Genomic DNA, 27,946 nt, shown 5'->3' on the forward strand with positions numbered 1-27,946 from the left:
ACAGGAAAGCAATCAGGTACAGGTTTAAAAGTTATAAAGATATATAGAAACCTCAAAGCCGTTGTGCTTCCTTACGATCTTCCTCGATGTAGAAAGATGTCAGGAGGAAAAATGCTCCTCCACAGACACCAACAAAAGAACACAGGATGAAGCTGTACTGCATGCTCCAGAAACTCCACTGGAATGAGTGAGCATTCTTGTCCTGGATAGCATGGGAGATCTAGGGAGGGAGAGTGAACAAGGCTGTCCTTAATCTGAGATAACTTCATCATCCTCTCTTGGTTTAAGCAGGCTGTTTGCAGCACGGTCCTTTAAAAGAATAAAACTAGGCGGATAAGGATGAAAAGCCAAAGCTTGTCAAACCCAGTACCCAATACACCTATACTTCACTGCTGTCCAGCTTCCTTTTGGTCAAGGAATCTCATGTTCTTTTACACCTTCGGTGCCTCCAGTCACAAGAGTAGGAAATGCTGAAACCGATGTTTATAATCTTTGGTACGCTTTAAATCATTTTACCGTTTCCTAGCCCACCTCCAGATAGCTAGCACAGACATTTGATGATGACTTTTATCATTTCTTTATGCTATTCTCTAACTTTATCTATCCCTAAACAGCATCAAATGGATAGAAACAGGAGATTAGGATCAATACAGGCACAAGCAGCTATACTCATTAAAAAGGGAAGAGCTGGAAATTAATTTGAGAGACAAGAGTGGTGTCTTCTCTGGAGCCAAAAGGCATTTGGAGTCATGGAGTGACATTGTGAGGAACTGGGAAGACGAAGATATCAGGCAGCTGCTTTTTGCACTGGCTGGAGGATGAGCTTGTAAAAGCTATAAATGATAAATGTGAATTTTATTTTTGTAGACAGAAAGAAAATCTGATTTCAAGAAACTCAATAAGATTCAATATTTAACCCAGGAACTTAAAATCTCTTGTTAGCGTAAACAAAAAGATGAATGTTGAATGCAGTAGTTTTTATTCCCATATTTGTTTTTGATGGTTAGAATATGTTATGTGACTTGAAATACACAAATATGAGACTCTTCAACCTTTTCTGGGTTCAGTATGATTATTTATGACAGTTTACGCAGATAAGAGCAATATCAACTCTAAATGGGCACCTAGGGACTACAGCAAGCATAACGGCCAAAATACAAACCTAATGCATTTAATTTTAAAATGCTCAGCAAGAAAAAAGGGTGAGCTGAAGCAGGTTAGTAAACCATAGCTAGATATGAATGCAGAAGATTCAGTGGTTAATCAACAGAGGACATGGGCAGCGTTGCTGTATTGGTTCACAGAAGCATCCCAGAAGACAATGTTGTGCTCATAGGAAACCAGCTGGACATACATCAGTTTTAGTCCTGGATTTATTGTCTCTGTTCTTTGCAAAGTTGCGAGGTTACTTGAGGTTAATCTGATCTGGATAAGCTTTTTTTGTCTTCACACTTTTTGATTAGCCGCTATTTAAGGCAACTGCATGCAAAATGCTGCACAAGAAGTATCCTGCGCACAGTTACTAGCAGGATGCAGCAGCACATTCAGCAGGAAGCCTCAGTTCTGCCTGTGCCTCAAAGATGGCAAGGAACAGTGTGTGAGACACAAATATTTTCATCTTTCAGGCAGGAAGCATAAAACAATGGAATAGTCAAAGAGGGGAGAATGCACAAGACGTTTCAGCTTTTAAGGTACCTCCCATTTTTGCATATCATTTCAGCCATTTTTCATGACACAGAGATGTCGGGTTTTCTGTTCCCCCGTGCATCCAGCCAAGTCAGTGTGAAGGCAATAGTTTCATAATACACACCAGTGAGCAAAGTGATCTCTACATTTGCCAAAACAAGAGAGCCAGCAGGAAGAATATCTCAGTGAGAGAGGGCTGTTTTCTCTGCCAGAGAGATTACACCACTTAGACTCTGATTTTCACCCGGTTGAGGAGAAGGGCTGGACCAGCAGCAGCTACGCCTGCAGGCACAGCTCCCTCGGGCATTTCTGCCCGTCTAACCCTAACACTGTTAACAGGTGACAGAGAAAGAACAGATATTGCTGAGGTGAACTTTGTAAAATAAAATTCCACAGAAACAAAAGTTTAAAGCAACAACGACTCACTCTCTCGCATTTCCAGTAAAGCAGAAAAAAAATCAAAGTGGGTGATCAGTTAGATACTGTGTGCAGAATTACTGTCTGAAATCAAAATGAATGATGGAAGGAAACAACACTAACAGGTATTATCCAACGGAACTAAAACAAATGAACTGCAAGGAGAAAACAGTATTAGGCTGCTCTGCCCAGAAGCACCTAAGATCAAGTAAACGTAGGAAGGGCAAAGAAATCAGGTCTCAAGCAATATGGGAATTCAAGGTTAAGGTAATTTGAGACTAGAGCTTTGAATGCCAAGTAGTATCAAAAGGCAACCGTTGCAGTCACTCTTGTTCTGATTTTCAAGAGGGTATTGATTAGTTGCAAGTTTTCAAACCTTAAGATTTGAACTAACAGTTTTAGGTTTCAAGATATAAAATGGTATTTTGATTAATTTCCATGAAACTCCTCACAAACTGAGCAGAAAGTGCTTAAATCCAAATACAATACCCATGGCACTGTCTTTGCAAAAATGTATGCCTCCAAAAAGTTATGAGTTTGCAAAAGTAAAATCAAAATAAATTTCTACACGCTGCACGGAACTACTCACACCTACAGGTATAGGATTATATTCTACCTAACTGCAGTGTCACAGGACCAGAAGTTGCATGCACCTGAAAATGTCTTTCCGTACTCTAGTATCAAGGCCACCAATTTCAGTAACTTCTAATTTTGGACAAGGAAGTGCCTGCAATTCTGTGAGTGTCTGTCTTTCAGTTTCTAAAAGTTTTAGCCTAAGGAAAACTCAATAAGCAGAGAATTCACTTACAGTCCCAATGAGGTATGGGCTTCCTGCATCTCCCAGCAAATGGCTCACCAAAATCTGTAGGGCAATAGCTGTGGACTGCCGTCTTGGTGTCACAACATACTGAAACAAAACACAGCCCACAAGAGAGTGAATATTAACAGAGTGAACCTCATGAACTTATATAACATTCTAGAGAGATGAATATACCTATTTTTATATATTTCTTATTCAAATACTGTTTATAATTTGGAGATAGGGAAGTTATTCTGAGCAAAAGAGTACACTGGATGTTTTGCTGAGGGAAAAAAATGTTCAAGAAAGCACAAGGGGGAATGACAATAAAGTAGGAAAACCATCACTACCCTGCCTCCCCTTCATAGACTCACAGCAGCTTGTACAGATTCACTTGGTCACGCAACTAATAGAACCAGTATCCAGCCAGTATCCCGTTCAGTTGTACTGATTTACTAATACGGAGATCTAGCACCAACAGCCTCTGAGAAAATCTCTTGGGACACTGCATCAGCATGGTCTAGACTGCTGGGGGGAAACTGGGGTACCTGGAACCTGAAGTAGCTGCCACAGCTATAACGGATGTCAGCTGAGAACTTGCAGACCACATGAAGACAGAGGGAGGAGACCCAACCTGGCAGAGAAGAAGGTGGCTGATGGTGCTTTGATGATAGCTCTGATGGCAGGAGTTTGTTGCTTGTAACTGGATAGCACCTGAGATATAGCTGGTCTAGTAACAATACCTCAAAATGGTTATGCTTTTGAGTGCGCAGAGTTTAAATAACAAGTTGGAGAAGACAGGGCGTACATCCAGCACACAGCAAAGCATCACACAGATTAGAACTATTTTTTAAAATGAAATATAGTCATTTAGGGGTAATAAGGGCTTTATGTCTGTGCTACTGAAGATCAACTGTGCCTGAGGAAGTACAGCAGGATTCTATATAATTTGTGTCTCTCTCTTTCAATAACACATTTACGCAAAAATGCATTCACAGTCAGAATGAGACAGAAGCAATTTTAAACCTTCATACCTTTGTTTTCCAACCACTTGCTTGTATCAAGAGACAAAATGCTTAATATTCTCCCACTCCTCTATACCCCATTTTTTTTGGAAACTGATCTGAATATCACTTAGGGTATCTCAAACACTAATTAATAGGGTGACTGGTGTTTTTCCAAGAGACAAACTCAAGGTTTATAACCTATTGTGGCTCTATAGCTGTCTTCAAAGAGACACTAATACCCATGACAAGTTAGGTTTAGAAGGAAAAAAAAGATCCTGCTTTCCTGTTTAACTTAGAGTTTTATTATCATTCTTTGTGCTTAAAGGGGCCTCAGAATATTAGCTAAAAAACCATTTACCTACTACTAAGATGTAGCTATATCGCAATAGCAACATCCCTAGGGTGGGTGGAACTCCATTAATGGATATTAAAACAGGCGGCTAAAGAAGCAACATTGTCCAAGACACCAAGGTGTGTCTCTTGGGAGAGTAAGTGCCACATGCAGTCAGGACCTATACGTACCAGTAAGTTACAGCATTTTAACTATGCTGAAACTACAAATCCATAGCACAGATGCAGAAACAGGAAGGACAATAAGCTGTGTTAATGTAACGGTTTGCATTCAGGGATGGATTGACAGAGGATACTGTAGCAGGGTGTTCCTTTCCCTCCTGCAGCCCCCCATCTGCAGGAGTTAGCATGACACACATTCCTGGTATGAAGATTGGGGCACATATATAATCAAACCACCTAAAACGCATTATTTTGATTAAAAAGCATTCACAGAATAACGCTCGATTTACATCTTGTGCTTTAAGTATCATGCCAAGCTTTTTCCATTGCTACTGTTTTCATGGTCTCTCACACAAACCTATTTCTACCATTTTCTCTCATGTTTGCTGAGATGTATGTGCTGCAGAGTCTTTCCCTAAAACACAGCTCTTCTGGGGGGTGCCAAGTTGGATAGTTTTTCTCAGCAAGGTCAGCTATTTTCACAAGCCTGTATGAGCTCAGGTCTTCCGGAGGTGTCTAACTCTTTATCAAACTGGGTTGAAATCCATGGTTTCGGAACTTTGAGAGAAAGCGGACACAGAGTGTAGTTAAGTCTTGTTTCCTTAGGAAGTGAGGCTATGAATCCCATTTAGATTTAACAGAGCATTTGGTCTAAAGTGAGAAAGAAAATAGTCAGATTTCTCCAACATAATTAGCAAAAATTATAGCCAACTTGGCTATCTGTCCTTTTATCTCTGCCTAGTAAACCCGTCTTGTAGCCAGGGTTTTCTCAGCAGTAACATGCCTTACACCCTGCTGGAATGCCAGAAACACAGCAATGAGCAGTGACGTCCTCTTTTCTACAGCCAAATTTCCTCTGTGCAGAGAGGGAGTTTCTTAAGAGCTCGTATAACTCTTTCCATTCAGCAAAAGCCTTTTGGTCCTGCTTGACCCATATTGCAACCCATATTGAAAGCCCTTATTCTTTCAGTAAAGAACCAGTCCACTTTGGCAGTGCCCCTCTTAGTAGAATTGGTCACAAACTTGGATACACAAATTATTCAACATCTTAAAACAGCATCTTTGCACCCACTAAGAGTACTCCATACAATGCAGTTTTATTAAAAGACACAGACTCCTTCCTTACTTTGTACACATACTGCTCGTTTGTATCCCTTCCCATTCCCAGTATCTCCAAAGCTGGTATTTCTAGCCATGGATGGAACATTTAGTTTTCATTAGGAATATTTAGATAGAGTCCTTCAACAACAATAAATACTAAAACAGGAACATCTGAGAGATTGCACTTTAATGTCCTGGTGCCATCACACTGCACCCAGTTCCCTGACAGTGTAAGAACAGAGTCAGGTGAGATTAGCTGATCTGGAAGCTGAAATTGTTGTCATCCATGGGATGAAGGAACAGTCCAACAGCTTCTCCTCACTGTGGCCATGGCACAACCTTGGCCTAGACTGAGGGCATGCAGTCTACCCAAGTTTTGTTTTCTCCCAGAACCTGCCCGGAGCGCCAGAAGAGCACCTGAAATTTGGGAACAGGCTCTTGTACAGAAAGAGGGATAAAGAAACTACAGTAGAAAATTCTGAGCTTGGGAAGTAGACCTTGCTGTGACAGACTGTACTAGACTGGAGACTGTCAGTTCTTGGCTCTCCAAGTATATCATGTCATCTGTCCCAGGCTGAGCTTTCTTTTATTGATAATGACAAGCTGCGTTTGAGAAATACAAATCAAATATCGTTATGCACTTAGTGTATTGTGGGCATTGCAGGCATGAGGAAAGATAAATGCACTTTCTCTCTCTCAGTGCCCTGTACCACTTCCTTACCACATTTATTTAACATCTCATATCAGTAACCACAAGAGACACATTGAACAAAGCTGTAACAAGAAAAATGGAAGAGAAGGATAGGATGTTTCCTGCAGGTACCAGGCTCATACAAGCTCTGGCTGTGCTATTATTCAGGTTCTTCTGCACAACAGAAACCACATGCAAGAGCTCAACGCACTGTAGGATTCACTAGAAAAAGAAAAAACCAAACACTCCCACACATCGGGACTTTGAAATAGCCACAGCATCCTGCCTGTCCACAGTGACTGCAGTTACCGTGTCAACAATGCAGATGACATCCTACACACTGTCATCTCCTAGGAGATCCCAGTCCAGATGCCTTGACAGATAAGCAGGGTGCCCCAAACAGATAGTTTGCAGACCCTGTTGTGCTGTCTCTGGAGGTTTTAGAGATACTCCTGCAGACCGTGTGACAGAGCTGTCAGCTAAAAAAGCAGATGGAACAGACAGGCTGGTAAATGCTCCTATACCTCCCCGGGCACTTCCAAACAAAGCCCGGAACATGCTGGTAGCCTTCCCAAAACTCATATTAGCTTCCACTTTCAGCATCTCCTACGCTTTTAGCTGCCCAGTACCTGACAGATGGCAAACATATTTCATAAGGGACACTCCACGTCCAGCCTCCCGGTAAGCCAGTGTATTGTAAGCAAGGCAGCTACAGCACTTCTCCACTTGCACATTAAAACTGTAGTTGTACAGTAGATACCTTCATGTTTACAGCTGAATAAGAGGCACAAAGGTTGCTACATGCAATGCATCTTGATGTATTAGCCACAAAGGAATAAAGTCCTTATCATTCAGTCAGCATCTTCCTTTGTCTTCAGCTCCACAGGTCACAGAATAAATGAATTCCTAGCTACATTGTCTGGCTAGTAGTGCCACGTGGGAAGAAAGAAAAGTCATTTTCATGGCAAAATAAGAACATGCATTAGCAAATCCAGCCACATTATCAGAAATCCTACCAGTTCACAGGGGAAACAATGCAAAAAGAGAAATTACTGTTGCTATCTGTGACACCCTTCAGTCAATGTAATAGCAGTAATACACTGAACCCGTGGGTTTTCAGCACAATGAAACACAACTCTCAAATAAGATTGCCACTGAATGAGCAGACATGCACAAATTCAGCTAATTCCACCATTTTTTCTGATAAAAAAATTAGCAACATTTAGAATTCAACAGATTCAACATTCATGGTAATACACTGAATGTCAGGGCAGACACACCACTACAGAGCTCTGCTCTGCCAAAATTTTCACCTTCCCACTTGTTGCCTGTTGATGAAATAATGCTTGTACTTAAAACCAAAAGATAAACACAAATAAATACAAATGAGGGGTGTCAGTCATTCAGGAGACAAGAACTTCCTCCTCTTCTGGATTTACATGGATCCAGGATATGGCAATGACGCTCCACATGGACTTCCTGCAGGCTGCAATATGACGCAGCATTCCCTAAGCAGGCTGAGACCCGAGTGAGTGAACTGAATGAAAGCAGAGCTCCTTGCAGACTTTGCAGCTTGGGTTCAGGAAGGAATTGAAGGAAAGAGCTGACAGTAATCACCTGCCTTACTTTCCCCATCGTGTATCAGCAGTATCTAACTCAGTGATGTCCCCTTCCTCTTTAACAACAACAGAGAATTAAAATGCAGATGTAGGAGTTCAAAGAAAAGTAAATTGAGAAACTTTCAAAAAAATCCTTCAATGGTGTCTCAGCTGCTGTAAAAAGAATACAGACTGTAATAGTTTACTTGTTTCTGCTGCAAAAAAAAATTATTTCAAAATAAACTGAAATAGAAGCTAATAAAAAATTTCAGTTTGAACTAGCAATAGCTTTTCTGCACCTGTTCACTGCTTCAAGGCTACAGCTCCTGTCTTATAGGATAATTGTTTCTGACCATTCTTTGAGAGTCAAAGAAGAAACAAAACCCTCTTGCTGCTGGCGGAGGTTTTTAGCTGGCAACCAATTCGCTAATGCAGACTGCAATTATTTTTTTTTTAATTAAAATTCCAGAGTTCAGAAAACTGACATGTAGAGAGCAGTAGCATGAAAGAGTAACTTGAGAACATAACGCAACAGTCAATATCAGCGGTGCTTTGTTGAAGAACTATGAAATATAAGTTGTTCCATTCCTTCATCTCAATCACAATGCAAGAAATGATTCTTCAAGCTATGAATTTTGAGGATATGCAGGCTGATGTCAACAAGGCAAGGTCAAGTTAGTGGAAGGAGAGTTCTCTAGTGCTTCACAGCTAGTCCCTTTTGTCACTACATGGTGCTCAGCATTTGGCTCTATACTTGCACATCCTTTTACATGGAAGACTGTAATATGGATACTTTTATCTCTGCTCAGCTTTTCTGCCACTTGTTTTTAGTGAGCTGTTAGGAATATCAAACAAGCTGTATATCTGAGCAACTAAGACCATAGTGACAGCAACCTCCATTGTACATTTTTGGTTCCTGTGGTAGCAAGCAATGATGACAGCCTTGTGGGCAACTGTCTTCCATGAGCCACAGGCTGCAAGTTTTCTTTACTGTCCTTGACACTTGTGACATGTTGCTGTGCATCACTGCATGTTGTGCTACATATTAATGCATTTGCTGTGGTTCTTATATGAAAGATTTATGATGACAGTGGGGTTTGCAGGAGCAACCCACGAATAGACTTGAGCTCCCTTAGAATGAAAAGCTATTACATAAAAGGGAAGATGCTCACATGGGTCTTCAGCTCTAGACTCTCTTCAGCTACTGATTTTCCATCATTAGCCTCAGGGTGGGAAACAGAGATTTCTGTTCTGCTTTGCCCTTACCTCTGTGTCTTCTCTCACCTGTCCTGATGGCTTTACACAATTTCCCTATATTGCCTTCTACCGGTACCAACTGCATCAGCACTTTGCCCCAGCCACACTTGTCTCAACATTTTCTGTCTCTCAGGTAGCATCCTGCTTGAAATGTTTGGGTTACAGTCACACCCACCGTTCCACAATGCAGTGATAGCACAAAAGAAGATTCTTCGAAGTAGAGTCTATGACTCATTTGTGATACTGTACTCTGCTCTTTGTAGAAAAGGACAGTGCCGATTTAAATGCTTTGTCTTATGCCCATGGCTAGCAACAAAAGGACTGTCAATCATCTTAATAGCTCTGGCTTTGGCACTTAAATGAGCTTTCTGCAGTTTGCTCACTAGATATGAACAAGGTTGACCATTTCCATGCTTGTTTGACTGATAAACTACACTCAGCTTCTTCATACTATGGATTTCAAAAAAAAAAAGAAAAAAAAAAGTCATATAAACTTCTTCATAAAAGTGTGATGATCTGCATAGTTCAGTGACAGTAACAATATCTGTCCCATGTTTTACACAGACACTGATTAGCGACTGTGGAGCTACAGCATAAACCAAAAGTTGCCAAAATTTCCCTTTGAGTAAAAACTCAAGTACATTAAAAAACTACTAACCCTAAAAGCCTTTGCAATGATAAAAAGAACTTGCTGCTCATTGATACCTAGACTATCTGTGTTGCAAGATGTGTGCTTTTCACATCACTGCTCTCTAAAGACAGTTGCTGATGACAGAATTCAAATGAAATAATGCGCTGCTATTCTTTGGGCTTGTGGTGTCAGTCCTGGAATGCCCAAGAGTCTCATAAGCCGGTGCTTGCCTAACACTTTGACAGTGTAGCACCGTTTATGAATTTGACTTGCAAGTGCTGAAATTTATCTGCACTGTATTCTGGAATACGGGAACTTGCTAATAGTTCACAGAACGATGAACTGTAACGGATTCAGTAACTTTAGTTTACAGAATATTGACTTTCCTTCATTTGGATCACCTTTTCAAACCTTTGAAGCACAAATAGAAAATCTCTAATTATAGACAGAAAGTGACCCTCTTTCTGGTGCAGACCATTTTCTAGCAGACATCCAACACCACAGAGCTGTATAGAAAATCCAAACTCGTGTGGGTACCAGCATCTCTAGATAGTTCCACTTGCATGAGTTTCACCCAGATCAGTGCATGTCCTTTTTGGGCTTACAATGATTTTGGACTACTGCACCCCCATACCTACACTGCTACTGGCACCTTTGCACGGCAGTACGTTGTTGCATGTAAATACATCTCTAACGTTACCAGGGTAGCAGTAAGAGGATTCTTCATAAGATTTTGTTAATCTCTTCCTAGAAGCCTCAGGTCCTTCTGGCCACTAAGATGCAGGGGTATGAACAATATTATGTTGAGAAAAGCTGAAAAATTCAAAATAAGGAAATAGCTTCACAAGCACTTACCAACAGTATGTCTGTCACAACAGCCCAGTTTACAGATAAAAACAGTTCTCCCAATGCAATAAAAATCTGCAAAAAAAGAAGAAAGCAGTGACTATACACACTGCATTGACCTTCTTTATTGGGAAACCAAAGGCTCACTGACCATGCTTATCTATGTAAGAGTTGTACATACCCATCTTATAAATTAAACATCTCTGTCTATGCTTACAAATACTAACTTTGTCTTAAAAAGGGAGGAAAGGAACCAGAGAAGGTATGCAGGTTCCTTTTGTCACAAATTGTCAGCAGAAGATTCAAAATAGGAAACATACCACACTCCCAAATAAACTGTAATGAATGGCTGAACCCAAGAAGAGGAAAGCAAGAGCCTGTGAAGAGAAACATTCAGCACAGGTTTAAAAAGTGTTCAAAGATCTCCCTTTGCTCACGTTTCCAAATGAAACCAACAGAACACCTCCGTGCCTGTACAAGTACTTTTAAAGGCTCCTTCAGAGAGATAACTTCCAAAATTAAATGGACTCCAAGAGACAGGCAGCCTCAAAGTCTTGGTGCCCTGTGGGAATTCCCTAATTCATCACAGATGGAGACCCAGCCATCAGGAAAAGGGGTAAAGCTCCCAACAGTTCTTACAGCTGTGGTCCTAGAAAAGATTAACCCTTTCAGTCAGCCCCAGACATAGATTTAAGCAGGCTGTACAGTCTAATCGATACTTGAGGAAAGCATTAAAGCTACGCTATTAAGCTGGAGCCGTTCTAGAAGGCAGAATCTATTTAGTGACACAGGCCTTGAAGTTAGATGGCACTTAGGAAGTAAAATCCGTTAAAACAACAGGTGCCAGCGTCTTGTTCAGTAAAGTCTTGATTGAGATGCTGTATCTGGCTGATGAAAACACAGTCCTAAGAAAGGCACAGTGGCAAACTATCAGATGTTCTTACATGGTGGAACTTACATTCTCCTAAGAAGAACCAGACCTATTATACATCTGGCTATGACACCCCTACTCCTCTGCGTTTCTTGCCTGTGTTCATGTGTTTTCTTCTCCAAACCAGCCTGGAGAAAAAGTGCCTTGAAGTACAGAGATATTTAATATAGACCTTTTTCCAGACATCTTTTCCTTCAGAATGCTTTATATAGATTTTCTAATCTGCAGCTGAATCTATTCCTCCATACATAATTATTTTCTTTAAGTTTTAGAACAAATATCACTCGTTTCACATAGTCCTTGTTTGACATAGTCTTAGCTCTTGGATTTATGCATCCCACTAGCAAGGTCTTTTTACTGCCCTTGCAAGAGACAGAATGCAATCATTCTTCTCCAATCCTGTGACTGTTGCAATAACAGTCTATAGACTACAGAAGCCACGCTGCATTCCAGTCTTAGCTGGAAAGCAGGTGACACACCTTTTATTAGAGAACTTTGGGCCAAACACAAAATGAAAAGTGTTTGTTAACATGGATAGCAATATCACACAGTCCAGCTTTTTGCCAAGCCACCTTGCAATAAGGACTATCAATGTCAAATCTTGCAGCCACCAGAAAATTTTAGCCCTTCATTGCCTTATTTCAAGCTAATACTTTCTGAATAGTCTTGGAAGATGGACGTTCATCAAGGACCTTCCTTTCTTTTATTCCCCCTGATTCCATACAAAGAAACTTTAAATGTGCTGTCGCTTAACTTAGAATCGCAGCCTGTGGTCAAAGCCATACTCACAGGCAAAAGCAGAAATGGAGTTGAATCCTGCCGTACAGTGATAATGGCGTGAATTTATGTAAATTCTGTTGGTTGTGCCACAGCTAGCAAGAGATCGTGCAGGTTAAAGTGAAACAGGAAGGAGATAAAGAACAAAAGAGATTCATTTAAATCCTGGCTGATACTTTAGATATAGCAAGATGCAACTAACAAAGGTTAGTGCAGAAGGTTCTAAAGACTCCCAAACTGTTCCTAGATACCATCAATGGAATACATGGCTGCCTGCTTTTACACATCAAATGAGACACCGGTCTGTCTCCCTTATAGGAATCTTGTGGTGTTAAGTACTTTTAAAGTGTTGATTCCAGTTTTCCTTTTTCTTCTTTTTTTTTTTTTTCATGCTATTTAATCTCTACAAGCTCCTAAGAACAAGAGCATGCCATGCCTAGTGCGAAAAAAAAAGTCAAATTCATCTTTAGGAAACAAGTTACACGCTCAATCTAGAGTTCAAAGTAATAGGAATTAATGAAAAATTATTCATGATAAGGAAATGTGATATTCAGTGGCTAAGGCTGCATACTCCAGAGAATAAATTATTTCATACATATTTGTGTTAACATTAAAGACAGAACTTTGTTAGCTTTGCTTTTCTTTCCTAAGGTCTTGTGTGGACTGCAGTTGTAAGGTCGCCAGAAAAATTTAACCAGACAGTTTTGGGAGGTAATAAAACATTCTACAGATTATATCAAGGTATTATGTCTAAAACTGGTATCAATTTTATACATTCTCATGCAGAATAAATGCAATACGGTTGAACAGCTGGCATGCTCAGCCATCCAACTGCAAAACAACTGCAATCAATAGAGGAGAGAGTTGTGTGTTCCCTTCTTCAAAACAGGTGGAGATACCTGAAAGTACTGTGCTCTGTTAGGGAGAAGGGACTGTTTACATTCATATCTAAAGCTAATATGAAGAGAGTTAGATTGTCATCAGTGGCAGTGCCAAACACACATTCTGCTTCTAAACAGCCACATGCCTCAACAAAAAAGTAGGGAATCAGTATGGCAGGACCATATGTGGCCAAAGATTTCTGACTTTTCAAACAGAACCACACCAGGCAGGCGTATCAGAGACAAGAGCTGCAGAATGTCTCCTTCACAGGCAAATTGCAGGGCAAGACTCCAGCATGACCATCAGAGATAAGGCTGTTTAAATCTAAGTTACCGCAACACCAAGTACTGTCCAAGGTTCCCAGTCACAGGGTTCAGTCACAACTTTCCAAAGCACCTGCTGCACTGCAGAGCACACGTTTTTCATCTTGTTTTGGGGACAGGAACAGATTTAGACAGAACCTCCTCTGAGATAACAAAGCCAGGTAATTTTTCTCTGTCTTTTCAAAGCTAGTCTTTGAAATCAGGAACTGGGTGTCCAGAAAGAGCAGAGAAATTCCATTACATTTCAGTTCACCTGCCCCAACAGAAACCTTGGAAGTCCAGACATATTTCCACGTTAACTTGAGAATTTTGTGCTTTGAAGCATTCCTTCCAGCTTTGGCCATAGCTGATTAAACCTGACTCGGTCCCTTTCATTATCCACTCAAGACAGTGGAAAACACTATCCAGAAACTACTGTAATTGCACATTGATGCATTGAAGCTTTTTTGCTTCAGTAGCTTCCACTCCGTGAAGCGATGGAGACAGGTTTGCTAATGTCGGTGTGCCTGAGCAGACAGTGACTGGAAAGCCAGTTTCCTGCTCCTGTCCTACACAAATGGAAGATTTGTTTCAGTGGGACCTTCAAATTAGATGCAGCAGCTGGCACACCACTCCAATTCGTACACCAGTATGACTAGTGTCAGATGTTGTTTAGAAAGCCAGGAGAGGCACGGCTGGTGCCAGACAAGGCCATAGTTAAGCAGCTCTAGCGGTAAAAGTACTCGAAGAATGAGGTGCTTAGCTTATGTACAATTTATTACCACTGCACATTGTTGACATTACATTTTGGAGCACCTGAATCAAGCGCATCAAGGAAAAGACAAAATGGCAAAGTCCCTGGTTAAAAGACCAACTGTTCTGTTTCTGCCCATGGGAAGAAAGTTAAGGAACACAGTTATCCATATCCCAGCTCAGGATTTCCTCCCTGATAGCACACTGCTTGGAAATAGAATGCTGTCTCCAAGACGAGAAACATTTACACAAATTTCTTTTTGTCAGTCCTAATAAAAAATACATTTTGGTAATTCAAAACCAAGATATTCATTCACTCATCTAACACAAGCCGCAATGAAACTGTTCTCCACCTTTAATGCCAGAAATAGAACTGAAGAACATGCTCAGAGAAGAACTATGTAGGAACCTGAGAAGCAGAAAAAGAAAATGGCTAATTCTTTTGGCACTTAGATCTTTACACTTGAATCTAAAAATAATCTTCAATTTCACATTTTGCTTTGTGTACACACAGACATGCAAATCCATTTGTTTTTTCCCTTGGTGTAAAGGCATTTTTCCACGGGAATACACATCCCTGAGGAATCAAAAGGAAAATCTCTTTGAATAAGTGTTATTCTTAGAAGGAAAAAAACTGCAAAGTATCATTTTGCAGAGAACTGTTGATTACTGTAATTAACTTTACTTGGATCCTCTTATTTTTGTTAATCATGTTAATTGTGGCTATGGAGTCACAGGGAAAAAGCTTGGAATCCTTCCCTAGCAGTTAACAGATTATAGTTAAAATAAGGTTTACATCCAGTTCCCTCTCACAGGGATTTTTTGGAACTATTCGTCATTCCTAGGAAGTGTCTATTTTCCCCTTTCCTGAGAACAGAATTTGAGTGATTTATACTTCAGTTTGCTTTGCCAAAAGCTTGACTTTGAAGATCAGCTGGTGATTTGGGGCTTTGAAGGTGACGGCTAAATTATTCTTAGCAAGAACTGTATGTATTGTACAGTCACAAGTACACCAATCTTTAAGTATTCAGAGAGCAAAAATAAATAAGAATACTAAATTAGTCACATAGCATTAAAAATTAACATAAGATTAAGGATTTCTTTAACTACACTTTTGGAAAAGGAACGCTCTAGCTTCATGCAGCTACCTACATAGGCTTCCTATTCTCTTCTTTAGTGTGTGGGCAGACTCTGTAGGTCCTGAGGCCCAGTTTGTGATGCTCTCCCTGCCCTTTTCACTGGACCAAGCAATGCACAAGGTGGCTCTCACAGGACAGACTGCAGCTGTGGGCACTATCAGAGCAACAGCACAGTGCTCAGCTGGCAGGCCACCCTGTCACAAGTCACGGAAATCTCTTAATGGTCTAGAAGATTACAGAGAATTCTGCAAAAGCCACCCCTCGCCTCCTCCTCCCCGCCTCTTCCTATTCTCCCCAGGATCCCAGAAGACATTTTGGTCATGATGGACAGATTGGCACTTACAAAAGTGGAAAGGATGTTTGTCTGGGCCACCATCAGAGCTATGTAGAGGCAGACAGCAGAAACGAACATGCTTGTGGCACAGATCAGAGGATCAGCTTTATTGTTTATCTTCCTTAATCTTCTTGCAGCTTCTGCCCCAGCAATGACACCCAAGATCCCTGTCCCAATGGTGATGCCTCCAAATATTAGGCTGGTGACAAAGCAAAGGATTCAACTGAGCATAGTGAGGTCATACTGTGGGGAAAAAATGGTGTTAGCTTACACGTTTAGTTTCAGAGGAATCTTTAATGGGGGACCTTGAATTTTATTCCATTTGACCTAACCCTCCCACTCCTTCTAAATGGATGCAATCCCGAGCCTCAGTTGAAGTTGTGTCTCTGCAGCTGAGGTTCTGTCCTGTGGAGCAGATACTTTCCCATTTACAGAGCAGGTGTTGTGCACCCAGGCTCAAGGATGACTCTGCTTAGTATGACCTGGCTTGGACATTCAGTGATTTAATGGAGATACAGTCATCTTGGTTACCCTGTGAACCAATCTACTCAGGCATCCCTAAAACACAGATGGAATAACTCTGTATCACAGTCTGCTGTCTTGGAAGAGATCCTATCACGTGGAATTATATATATCTAAATTATAACCCTCTAGTTAACACAGATGAAATGAGTCACTTCTCTGACTACGGGAAACATCTACCACATCCCAAAAGAGTTCAAAGAATATTGAATAGTTAACTAGTGGGAGGTTCATGTAGTATTTTCTGAACGCAGAATTTCAAATGCCACTCAGCTTTGTGTGTCTGCAAACGCTAATGTGTTCTCCAGGAATGACAAGTTCATGTTTTAAAAGTATATGTTTGAATAGCTCAGAAGACTGAGCTTCCAAAGGGACTTCCATATATGCTTTTCTCTCTGTCCCAAATGAGATCTTAATGACAAAGCAAGTCTCCTGCAACAAGACCAGTGGTGCCACTGCCTGTTTAATGCATCATAATTCTCCTGAGGCAAACGGGGACAGGAGCATTGTGTTCTGAGCCTGAGTGCTTCTAAATATTTCAGAGTGCTATATGATAAGTTCTGTACATTTTCCTAAGCTTTCTCTGACTGCAAATCAAAGTAACCAGCCAGGATATGATCTAGTCCATTAAATTACAGCGCATCTCCTTTTTAATTTCTTTCTGAGTGATTAGGAAGAACTCAATAATTCTACAAGAAAAAAGAAAAAGTATTGCTATACAAGATAACAAACTTTAAGCATATTTGTACTCTCCCTGTAAGTTCTTGAGGATTCTGATCCATCACTCACTATAGCTTGATAGTGACAATATAGATTGTCACTAGGCAGAATAACTTAGACATTTCTCTGGGAGAGGCAGTTCCAAGGTGACATTAGTTGATCAAAGCATTCATGGAATTGTGTTTAGAAGATTCATTTGTTGTAAACTACAGCTGAAATAAAACTACAGCTGGAAAAAAAAAGGGAACAGCGAAAACTAAATACAAGCACAGTTCAATTGACAGGGAGGAGGAAAGCACAGAAGCCTAGTCCTGGGGGAAGTCTCCTGTGGGATCTTTTAGGGTCTAAGAATGCTCACTTATCCATCCGATCTGTTGGAAGGTGTCTGCAAAAGGACCTGAATAAAAATTTCATACTGCCTATTTATCTACCTTGAAAGGATTGAGACACAAGTCAGCTCTGGTGTCATTTGAATTTGTGTTTCCAGGGTCTCTAAGTGACACAGCCCTGATCCTTAAACAAAGCCTGCAACTGCTGAACAGCCAGAGGGGAAAACGTCCTTAAAGCATCCCTGGGAATGTGCAGCTCAGTTCTTCCAACATCATCAGCTACAGGTCTGACATAGTCGTTTATATTATGTTCCTTTACCTCCCCATGGAATAACAGTCTAAAACCAGCCTTATGCTGCTTCTGGCACTAGCTTATGCCAAGGTTATTTTTAAAGCATCCTGTAAGAAGCAGTACATGAGGTTAAACTATCAGGTGCTTCATTTTACTTCCCTGAAGACATATCTGCTCTGGCAACACTACCATGGAATAATAATTCAGAAGGTGGATTAGAAAACAAAACACAGGCTAACACCTTCAGCTTAATAAAGGAAGTATTTAAACTGTATCTGTTAACAGCTTCCTTCCCTTCTCTGCCCACCCTAAGCCAGACTCTTGAGTTCGCTCTCTTCCTCAGCATTATTGGCTATTAAGCAAAGTGCCAATGGTGGCATCCATGGAAAGGCAATTGCATTTCCCATTGAAGTATTTGTGGATGGCTATTCAATCCCTCTGCTTTACACTACAACTCAGAAATCACTTTTGACTTGACTCAGTTATTCCATTACAGAAAGGCAAAAGAACCCCATTACCAGAGGACACACTCGAGGTGTGATTGCTGCTTTTCCCTTCAATTGTCTTTACCTGGAAAGACAATGTAGTAAGCAGTTAGTTCTTGTAGGGAGTCAGTACATAGAAGAAAAGTGTCCCAGTGCTCACTGTTACTGAGGGGAGCCGTGAAGGCTCAAGAGAAACGATGAATACATTTTTCTATTCTGGATAACACATTGTAATGAAAAAAATTCCATTCCTAGCTGGGGAAAAGTGATCTCTAAGAACTTGTATATGATTACTTTCAATTCCTCTCCTGTTGTAAATTCCCCTTCCCCATCCAACATTTGATACTTATTCATTAATCTTTATTAGTCTGGACAGTCTCTGTAAGTGGAGCTCTGCTGGCAGCTACTCACAAGACCAAATTATCGTGTTTTGATGTAATGCTGTGAATCTAGATGAAATTCATCAAGCTTGCTTTATGCTGGGAGTCACAATGACCTGGCCAACCCAGCAGTAGTTTTAAATCCAGACTAACAAGAAGGTAACAGAAAGTTACCAAAACACAGGATCTAACCATACTTAAATTGGTATTTAAGTAGCTTGGGGTTCACAGTCAATTGCCAACTGAAGTCTCCTTGCTAAAGCTGCTCCTTTCCCTGCAAGTGTTTCTGTTACTGCATCTTTCCACTTTACTTAAATGGGGCTGGCAGCATCTTTCCAATTAACTGAGTGGTTAGAAACAAACAAATAAGAGTGTCTCAGTGTACCTGGAAGCAACTTAGTCTAACATTCACATCCAACTGCCTTCACCAGAAGCGTCCACAGGCACATCCCACCTTCTGCCTTTGGAAACAAGCTATGACTTAGCACTAAGTAGTGTTTCCAAGCGTGTTTCCACAGTTGTGCACACCTCACCTGTTAGAGGAGTCGCATGATTCCTGGAGGCATGGTGGGACAAGGCCCTGGACAACCTGAGCCCTGTAAAGAAACACTGGTACCCACATTCCCAGGGCTCCAGTAACGAAGGCCATGGCAGTCAGACCCAGCGAGGACCAGACAAAACTCCAACTGAAAGTCAGAAAAAAGAAATGAGAGATATTAGAAAGAATGGGGGGGGTGAGGAAAAAGGGAAAAGCCTACCTGCAATACCCAGGGTTTCAAGCAATAACAAAATTCATTCAGACGTCTTATAATCAAAATGCACTCCCTTGAAGATATGAACTTTGATGAGCCTTTATCTATGAACTTCAACAGTAAAGTTCTAATTAGAGTGAGGAGTATGACCTACTGATTTCATGTTAAATCCCAGTGCTGGTCTCTTGCAGATTTCATCGCCAACTTCTGCTAAAACAATTGCCGTGAAATTTTTGATAGCAGAACTACAACAATAGAGAGTGGGCAAGAGTTTAATGGCTTAGTAGCAAAATGAAAGTGTTCTACGTGCAAGTCTAAATGCCTCAGGATGTTTTTAAGTTGTTTGTGTGACCAATATAAATGAGAGAAACATCTGAGTCTTCCAAACTGTTAAGATGCAGTAGCTGAAGCAGTCCTTAACTCTACCTAAGTAAATTTAGACTCTCAGTTTGCACAGCAAGTTTTCAGACAAAAGGATAAGCATTTTTAAGAATGCTTTTTTAAAAATCTTGTCCAAATCTTGTCCCCTTCCTGCCCTGTCCTAGGAGAAAAATTAATTTCTTACTCATCTCTTTCTAGTTAATAGTTTACAAGAAAGTCTCCATTGAGGTCAATAGGGAGGTATGAAATCTTAAGACTAAATAAAAGTGCTGCAGGCGACCACCAGTCTAGAGGATTTGTTAAGATACGAACCTAATTCTTCATCTTCTAAACGGAAAGGGCTCTTGGACTTGATTAAAAGTGGAACTAACTGGTTTTTGGCAGTATGTCCTTATGCTTTGGAAATCAATTGCTAAAGAAAATTAAAATAGATTTTTACAACATTGCTGGAGGTTGTAAGGAACATCTTTGTAGGAAAGCAACTTTGATGATAGTCTAGTTGTTGAAATGTCAGAAAGGTTCATTTTTGATTCAGGAAAGTTCATTTTTTATTCACTTCTGACTGTACTGCCTACAAACTGTGATGCAACACAGTCTCTAAGGTACTTGCTGTTCTGGATGCAAACAAGATGCAAATCTAATTGTCAATTAGAAAACACCGGATCCTCTAGAATAAGAACACTCCAAAAACAGCCAAGGTCCCAGGAAAGCAAATCTTTAAACTCAAAGCATTTGATTGTGACCCCGGGGAAGCAGCGGGTGCGGAGCCGGCTCTGGCGCAGCTGCACAGCGGCACCTGCTGTTCTCCAACCGCAGCCAACTCTTCCTCCCTGCCCCTGCACAGGAGAGCTTTCACGGACTGCAGGGAAACAAGAGCAAGAAAACTGCTGAAAACAGTATTTTACTTCGTCCCGCAGGTCAGCTGGTGTTGATTGAATTTTTGTGTGATTAAAAGGAAGAGGTCATCTGCCAGCCGCAGGTTAGCTGGTCAAAACACATGTACAGTTACTTTATAAACCATATTGGAGTCCTACAGACTCTGACCTCTTGTATCACAGGCACATCAGGCTCATAAATACCATATAAAGACTTCCTGAGATATGCTGATGCAACCTTCCTTGGGCACTAAGAATTGCAGATAAAGTTACACCTGCAAAATATGCACTTTTATCAATGTAGCTTACTATGTGTTAAAGCAAGAGGGAAGGGGAAGCTTAGTAAAAAGTAGAGTTGGATTTAAACAGGAGCACACTGTCATCATAACTTTGCCTCCTTGTCCCTCCTCAAAATGGGAGGACAGCAGAAGCAAAGAAATTTTTGATCTCTTGTGTAGCATTCCTGTAAAAGTGGAGGAAAGATTTTTGTTAATGGTGTTTCAATCATCTTGCATACAGCACGCGATACAAAGGAGCTGAGTGGGATTTGATGGTCGTGTTTCTAATAATGGAATGGTCATTCCTCAATGGAGGGAACCTTTGCTGCTAAAATCACTTACTTTTTGGCAAGGGATATGACATCTTGACACCAGGTAGTCTTGGCAGTTCTGCATATGCCTGGTTTCTCAGTTGCTACTCGTATTGTGCCCGAGATGCTCAGTGCTCTGTGTGCTGCTGTCCTTCTCTGCATCCTGTGAGGGACCAGTAGAATCAGAAGAACCAGTGCTAGACCTCCCATGCAAGGAGTTACCTGTGTGTAGACACAAAGCTGGTTAGATCACAGATACCTTTTTTCTTAGAGTGAAAACTCCACAGCAATTCAAATTCAGTGTTAGAATTACATATCAGAGAATTGCAGTATGTTCAGAAATAGATGTGACTTGCTGTTTGTAGGTCAGACTTGTAAAGAAGAAGAGTGAATGGTGACTTTGGAGGAAAGATAATAGATCCTCCCTTCCCATCATACAGATACGTGATCACTCCTGCTCATTTTGGAGAAAAACATGTGAAGAAAGAAAACTGTACTGTAGTACTCTGGCCACAAATGCAAGAATCACTGATACAGTCATCAGTCTTATCTGAATAACATCAGACTGTTAGTCCAGTAAACTTTCTTCCCCGCTCATCCTGTACTTGCTGGTTAATTTTGTAGATAAGTTAGGAGGCTCTGACAAAATACTTCCAAAGCACTAGGTGTTCAGTATGGAGAGACATCATGATGACATGATCAGAACAGGAGAGGTTATTTTCTTGAAACCCTCAAATAATAGGGTTCCCAACAGCATTTCAGAAAATAATCTCTCTATATTTTCCTGAAGAATTATACTGGTACTACCAGCATAATCATCATTTTATCTTGTTTCTTTTGTTTGAGGAGGTCTTGGTGCACTGACACCTGAGGACACACTTGGAATGGCTAAGAGGAACATCAGCACCTGCCCTGGCTGCTGTACAATTTCACCTACGCCTGCTTTCATTCTGCAGGAGTTGGGCATAAATCTTCCACTTGTCCAGCAGGAAGAGTTCTCTTAAACACCAAGTTCATGACCAGTCAGACAGTAGAAAGTCTTTCCACTGCTCACCTCTCTAAAGACAATGAACACAAATAATCCAAAACCCAGTGATGATTCTGATTTTACATTGAATGGCTCAGCCCTGTGAGTGAAAGCGAATAACTCACCCTGAATGCCCAGTGCCAGTCACCTGTGACATCTGCCATGCCGGCTGCTAGGACATAACCGAGACCACTATAAGCACAACAGAAAGGAATAATCAGTAGGTACTAATGAATTCTTGCTGACTGAAATGATATGTCTTGCCAGCTAAGGAGAGCACAGAGAAGTATTTTGTCATAGTTTTCAAAATGGATAAACAGAAACAACTCTCGTGGTCTATGCAAGTCTACTTGCCAGCCAGTATGAAAAAGAGAGTCTAACTTCCGCAGAGCAGACTTGAGATGGTGGCAATAATGTTCCAGATTCCCCTGAGAACACATATTCTGCAGAATGACATTGTAAACCCACATCAGAAAGCCTATAAAGCAGTTTATTATTTACTCTTTTCTGTGTTAGTCACGTGAATTAAGCCCTGCAGGAATTCCTTTAGTTTTATTCTGCTTTCTGGGCTCAGCTTTGGCTGCCTGCTCTAATAAAGAGTATGCCTCCAAACCACTTAAAAAGCCCTTTTCCACCTCTTCTTCAGACACATTGTCAATTTAAGTAAAAGAGGAAAGGGAAGTGCCTTGGGAGACGTTTAATGAAGCGTTCTTGAAAAATTTGTAAAGTAAACTAATATCTGAAAGCTTTTGTCTTCCAAAACCCTGAAATAAATTATCTATCCCCATGTACCTATTTCCTTTACAATTGATTCAATATTTTATTCAAAGCCTACCAGTTTTCAGACTTTAGATTCTCCCTAAAACTGTTGGGGGAAAAAAAGCAAATTTTTCTTCAAGGTAAATACAGAAATAAACCTAACCAACTCTACGTAAACATGCTTAGCAAGTGACAAATCCTTTTGCAAGAGACAATACAGATATACATCAAAATATATGTAATCAAGGCTCAGGGTATATTGAATTGCTGGCATGGTCAGATAGAAGTTCAAAAGACAGGTCAGTTATTAGGGCTTAGGGTTATTAGGTCAGTTATTAGGGAGGCTCATTGCCCTCTACAACTACCTGAAAGGAGGTTGTAGAGAGGTGGGTGTTGGCCTCTTCTCCCAAGGGAATACTGACAGGACCAGAGGAAATGGTCTGAAGTTGTGGCAGGGGAGGTTTAGATTAGGTATTAGGAAGAATTACTTTACTGAGAGAGTGGTCAGGCACTGGAACAGCCTGCCCAGGGAGGTGGTGGAGTCCCCATCCCTGGAGGGATTTAAGAAACATGTAGACGTGGCACTTCAGGCATGCTCTAGTGGCCGAGATTGTAGGGGGTTTTTTTGTGTGTGTATGGTTGGACTCGGTGATCTCAGAGGTCCTTTCCAACCATGACAATTCTGTGATTAGCAAGAAAACCAACCTTCCCACTGGAATGAAGATATAGAAGACAGACAGCATTGTGGTCCTTTTTCCTTCCTCAAACAGGTCTGCAATGATGGTAGGTGCTATTGTGGAATAACTGGCCGTGCCAATGCCAACTAGTCCTCGTGAAAGGAAGAATATCCAGTAATACTGCAGGCAAAAGACATATTAGGTGCATTTTAGTGGATCGAAAGTACCAGAGGAAATAAGAATTCAACTGCCTTTTGCAAATGTCTGTATTCCCTCCACTCACATCTGCTTCCCTTGCATCCCACTGCTGTGCTTTCTGCTTTCTGCATAGTAGTGACTTCTTAGAGTGAGACCCAGAGGGAATTACAAATGTGATGTGCTTTTCTAAATGTGATCAGAGAAGGACCCTATCAACTCCTGCAAGACATATGCAGATTATTTTCATAATACCCTCTAAAAAAGCAACATACCAGCTCATTGATGAATGAACTGCCTAATGTTACACCAGACCAGAAGAAAATACCAGCTCCAAGGATGATCTTCCTATTGTACCGGTCACCGAGGTATCCAAAGATGGGGGCAGCCAGCATGTAACACAAGATGAACACTGGAAATCCAAGAAGAAGCACAGACAATACTGGTCAAATCATTTTTATCATACGTACTCTTCACCCCTCAGACAAACTCAGGTTATTTTTCAGGGCAGAGACTAAAGGCAGGCTGAGTTTGTAGAGCTAGTAGGTAGATTGATATTTAGAAAAATATAAATGCAGATTCAAAAAACCCTATATAAATGTAAACCCTGTGAATTGCTCAAGTTCTGTATTTCTTGAGAAATATATCTTTTTTTCATCTTTTGTGATTCATATACCGTGGGATTTTGAAGGACTCAACACCAGTCTTCCCTGAACTAAAGACTTTCAGTTTTACATTATAGTCAACCTGCCCACATGTGGAAGTGAGCAATACCACACGCAAGTAGGAACTAGAAGAAGAAAGTAACTAGACTGTGTTTTAGGAACAGTCCATATGGACGCAAGGCAAAATAAACTATCTGAAGTAAAGAGATTTTATTACCTGTTTGCAGCAGACCTGTATCCCCATCACTAAGCTTGAAGTATTTCTGTATATCTAACAGGATCCCTGCAACAGAGTCAAACATTGAATGACGGCAAAGTACCCTGCTCATTCCTTGTAATTCTATTCATTTGCCACCTCAAAGATTTATTTCAAGAACAGGGCTTGCAAGAACTGCAGCACATTTAGCTTGCTAGTTTACATGTAAACCAGTACTCCACCACAAGCACAGACACACAGAGAATTCAAAATTCTTATCACACTACAAATAATCATGGGTCCGATCGTGTACTTCTGTTCATATTTCCATTACAATTTTGCAGAGATCAGATGAGATATAGATAACTGTGGATTTACAAATTAACATTTTTAGTGGTGACAATGACAGACAAACTTCACCAAAAGTGACCATTTCTATTTTGACAAACGGCTGATAGAAATTCCATCTTGATTTCTAACCATTCAAAAGCTGTGGAAAAAGGTTAGAAGAAGGTCTAGCCCAACGGCAGCACCAGAGGTTTTATAGCTTTTTCTCAATGACTCTTGAACATATTCTGCATTTAGGGCTTTTCTAATGGTCTCAGAAATTTAAATCAATTACTTCATTAAAACATTTTGTATCATTGAAACAACTCAATTGTATCTACTCTTTGTGATAGTCAATTATCAACACACAGAAATATTATATTACAGGAATTTCAGTTTTGAACTAATCGAGTATTTAGAATAGATCACAGCTAAAACAAGACTTGAACTGAACCACAACTTGATCCCAAACTAACTTTCACATTGAGCACCATTAAAATGTTATCCCCTCCACATAACTGAAATAACTGGCCTGACCAGTTATTGGCAAATTGCAAAACATTGATCTGAACAGTTTGGAACAGGGCAACGGATCAGAGGGGGGAAATTCTGCATAATCACTGTTTTTAACAAACTGAAGATGCAATTCCAGCAGACAATTAAGTGGAAGAGCTTGTTTTCTGTGTGAAGATTGATGCAAACTCTGTGAAAGCCTGTGAGCAAAACTGCCCGGAAACCACAACTTTTTAACTGCCACCAGCTTACTTTTAAACAAATACTCAAACCTCTCCTTCTTCACTTTTCTTATATTAAGGAAATTAACTTATATTTAACACATAGCATATATTTAACATATAACTTATATTTAACATCTATGTTAACATATTTAACAATAAGTTCATGCATATGGACAGTCAAACTCAAAAGTACTGATGCAATAATTCTGCAATGCAGCTGAATTCTAGCAGATTAACAGTAGATTGCTGTGGTATAAACTGCAATTTACAGATTCCCCCCATGGCCCAACAAGTCATAGAGTTAACTTGAAAGCGTTTTAGTCATATATTGTAATTAAAGTAGATGTTTGAATTCTTACATGTCCCTGAAGGTAACTCACTCACAAGAAACTGAGCATGTTACCAAGTAGGCAAGCTTTCCTGCACAGGCCTTCTTGAAAATGTTAAGCTCTTGGCATGTACAGTTCAAAGCCTTGAATGAGCCAAATGACTGCTTGCACTTAACACTTAGAATCATAGAATCATAGAATGGTTGGAGTTGGAAGGGACCTTAAAGATCATTGAGTTCCAGGCCCCTGCCATGGGCAGGGACACCTCCCACCAGACCAAGTCGCTCAAAGCCCCATCCAGCCTGGTCTTGAACACTTCCACAACTCCTCTGGACAACCTGTTCCAGTGCCTGACCACCCTCACAGTAAAGAATTTCTTTCTAGTATCTAATCTAAATCTCCCCTCTTTCAATTTAAAATCATTACCCCTTATCCTGTCACTACACTCCCTGACAAAGAGTCTCTCTCCAGCTCTCCCACAGGCTCCCTGGAAGCCTCCTCCTTCCAAATGTATATCCTCCTAGCATCCCAGTTCTTGCTCGAAGATATTTTCATCCTCTCCTGTTCCCCTACCCTTCTCCAGGGAAAATTACTTGACAACAGAACTCATACACTGAAGGTTTTCACTAACAGTCTTGCAGTATCGTTCAGTATGCACTCCTACTTGTTTCCTTCCCTCTTATATGTGTGGGTAAGAAGTATTCAAAAGAAAAAAGCTTAAACTCCTAAACCTACTAGCCTCTCAGTTTTTAAAGATACTGATTGAATGTCTTAAATTTCCGAATGGTCTAAGTAGTAAAAATAATTTGTCTGTGTACTGTCAGTAGATATTAATTCCAAATTTAACAATCCATCCTTTGGGGTTTTTCAAGGTTTAAAATAATTTATGATTTCCAGGCCACTCAGAAGTAAAATAAAGCAAACTCACAACAAGTGTTTCCTCCTAATTTATAAATCAGATCCTCACAAGCATGGTAGATGCTTAGGAGTGATGCTAAACAGAAGAATTTACACAGACCATTGTTTACATGGGAGGAAAAAACCTAGATTTCCCACCAGTATACTAGAAGCAATGCTTGGCTGTTCATGGCTAGGTAAAAAAAAAAATTAAAAATCACATTTTGGAAGAAGATGTTATTTATTAGAGAACAAGTTGTAAATTTGGTAGCTGATGCTTAAGGAAGTGAGTCTCCCTTCTCTTTACACAATCATGTTACAGTCTTCGTTGCAGAAACCACACAATCTCCAGCAGATCATGAGGAAGTTAAGCCTCCCCTAAACCAGCTTGCACAAAGATAACATCATTTTTGTACTTTTAATGGGGGGAAGGGCATCACTATTCTTCAGATAAGGGAATGCCATATCTAATCTACTAGATCCAAAAAAGGCCTGGTAAACTGCTGTAGAGAAAAAAAGGAAGCCTGTAGAATCCAGACACAAAAATGGACTAGTTGCTCAAAATGCTGAAGTCTGTTTGTAAGAGACTTATATTTTATGAATCTTAATATCTATATGAATCTTAAGCATTTAACAGATTTTATTTTTGTAACCATTCTACTAACCATTAATAACTATATACATCACTTATTGGTCTTTCAAGATTTATAATGGGAAGTTTCATTAAGAGTATGACCAACAGGCTAAAGCAGGTGAGTGAGAAAGATTAAAAAGACATAAAGCACATCCTTATTTTAGAAAACATTTGTAACTACAGAGTAAGTAGAGCTGATGAGAACTTAAATTTCTTTTTCCTTAGAAGGAGAAAATAGGCTCTCACCTGGTACAATGAACCAGTCCATGAAATTTATTAAATTTGCATAGCACAGCACAGCAGCTACCAGGTACTGTCTCTTTGCTGGAGCGTTCCTTGACGCAGACACAAATGGACCTTGTCTCACATGTGCTGCAGTAGCTCCATAATTCTGCTCCTCAGGAGGTGCCTGGGACTGCAGGCCTGTGCTTTCATGTGCGCCGGGGGTTTGCATATTTCCCAGTGCAGAAAGTCACCATAGATTATGAAGCATTTCCTTAGTGCAACAAGCTGC

At 40.4% G+C, this 27,946-nt stretch overlaps 1 protein-coding gene across 1 annotated transcript; it reads right to left on the reverse strand.

Annotated features, from left to right (window-relative positions):
• Window positions 1-52: 52 nt before the first annotated feature.
• Window positions 53-27,886, reverse strand: LOC141473181 (protein spinster homolog 3-like). The gene is made up of 11 exons (XM_074160545.1): window positions 27,679-27,886; window positions 24,530-24,595; window positions 23,923-24,059; window positions 23,481-23,632; window positions 22,142-22,208; window positions 21,021-21,211; window positions 18,926-19,078; window positions 15,674-15,863; window positions 10,556-10,621; window positions 2,912-3,010; window positions 53-220 (listed from the first exon to the last, which is right to left on the reverse strand). The coding sequence occupies exons 1-11, from the start codon at window positions 27,884-27,886 to the stop codon at window positions 53-55; spliced, it is 1,497 nt and encodes a 498-aa protein (XP_074016646.1).
• Between the last annotated feature and the right edge of the window lie 60 nt (window positions 27,887-27,946).

The sequence above is a fragment of the Numenius arquata genome, chromosome 18 (genome assembly GCF_964106895.1).
Source record: "Numenius arquata chromosome 18, bNumArq3.hap1.1, whole genome shotgun sequence".
In the NCBI taxonomy this organism is placed as follows: Eukaryota; Metazoa; Chordata; class Aves; order Charadriiformes; family Scolopacidae; genus Numenius; species Numenius arquata.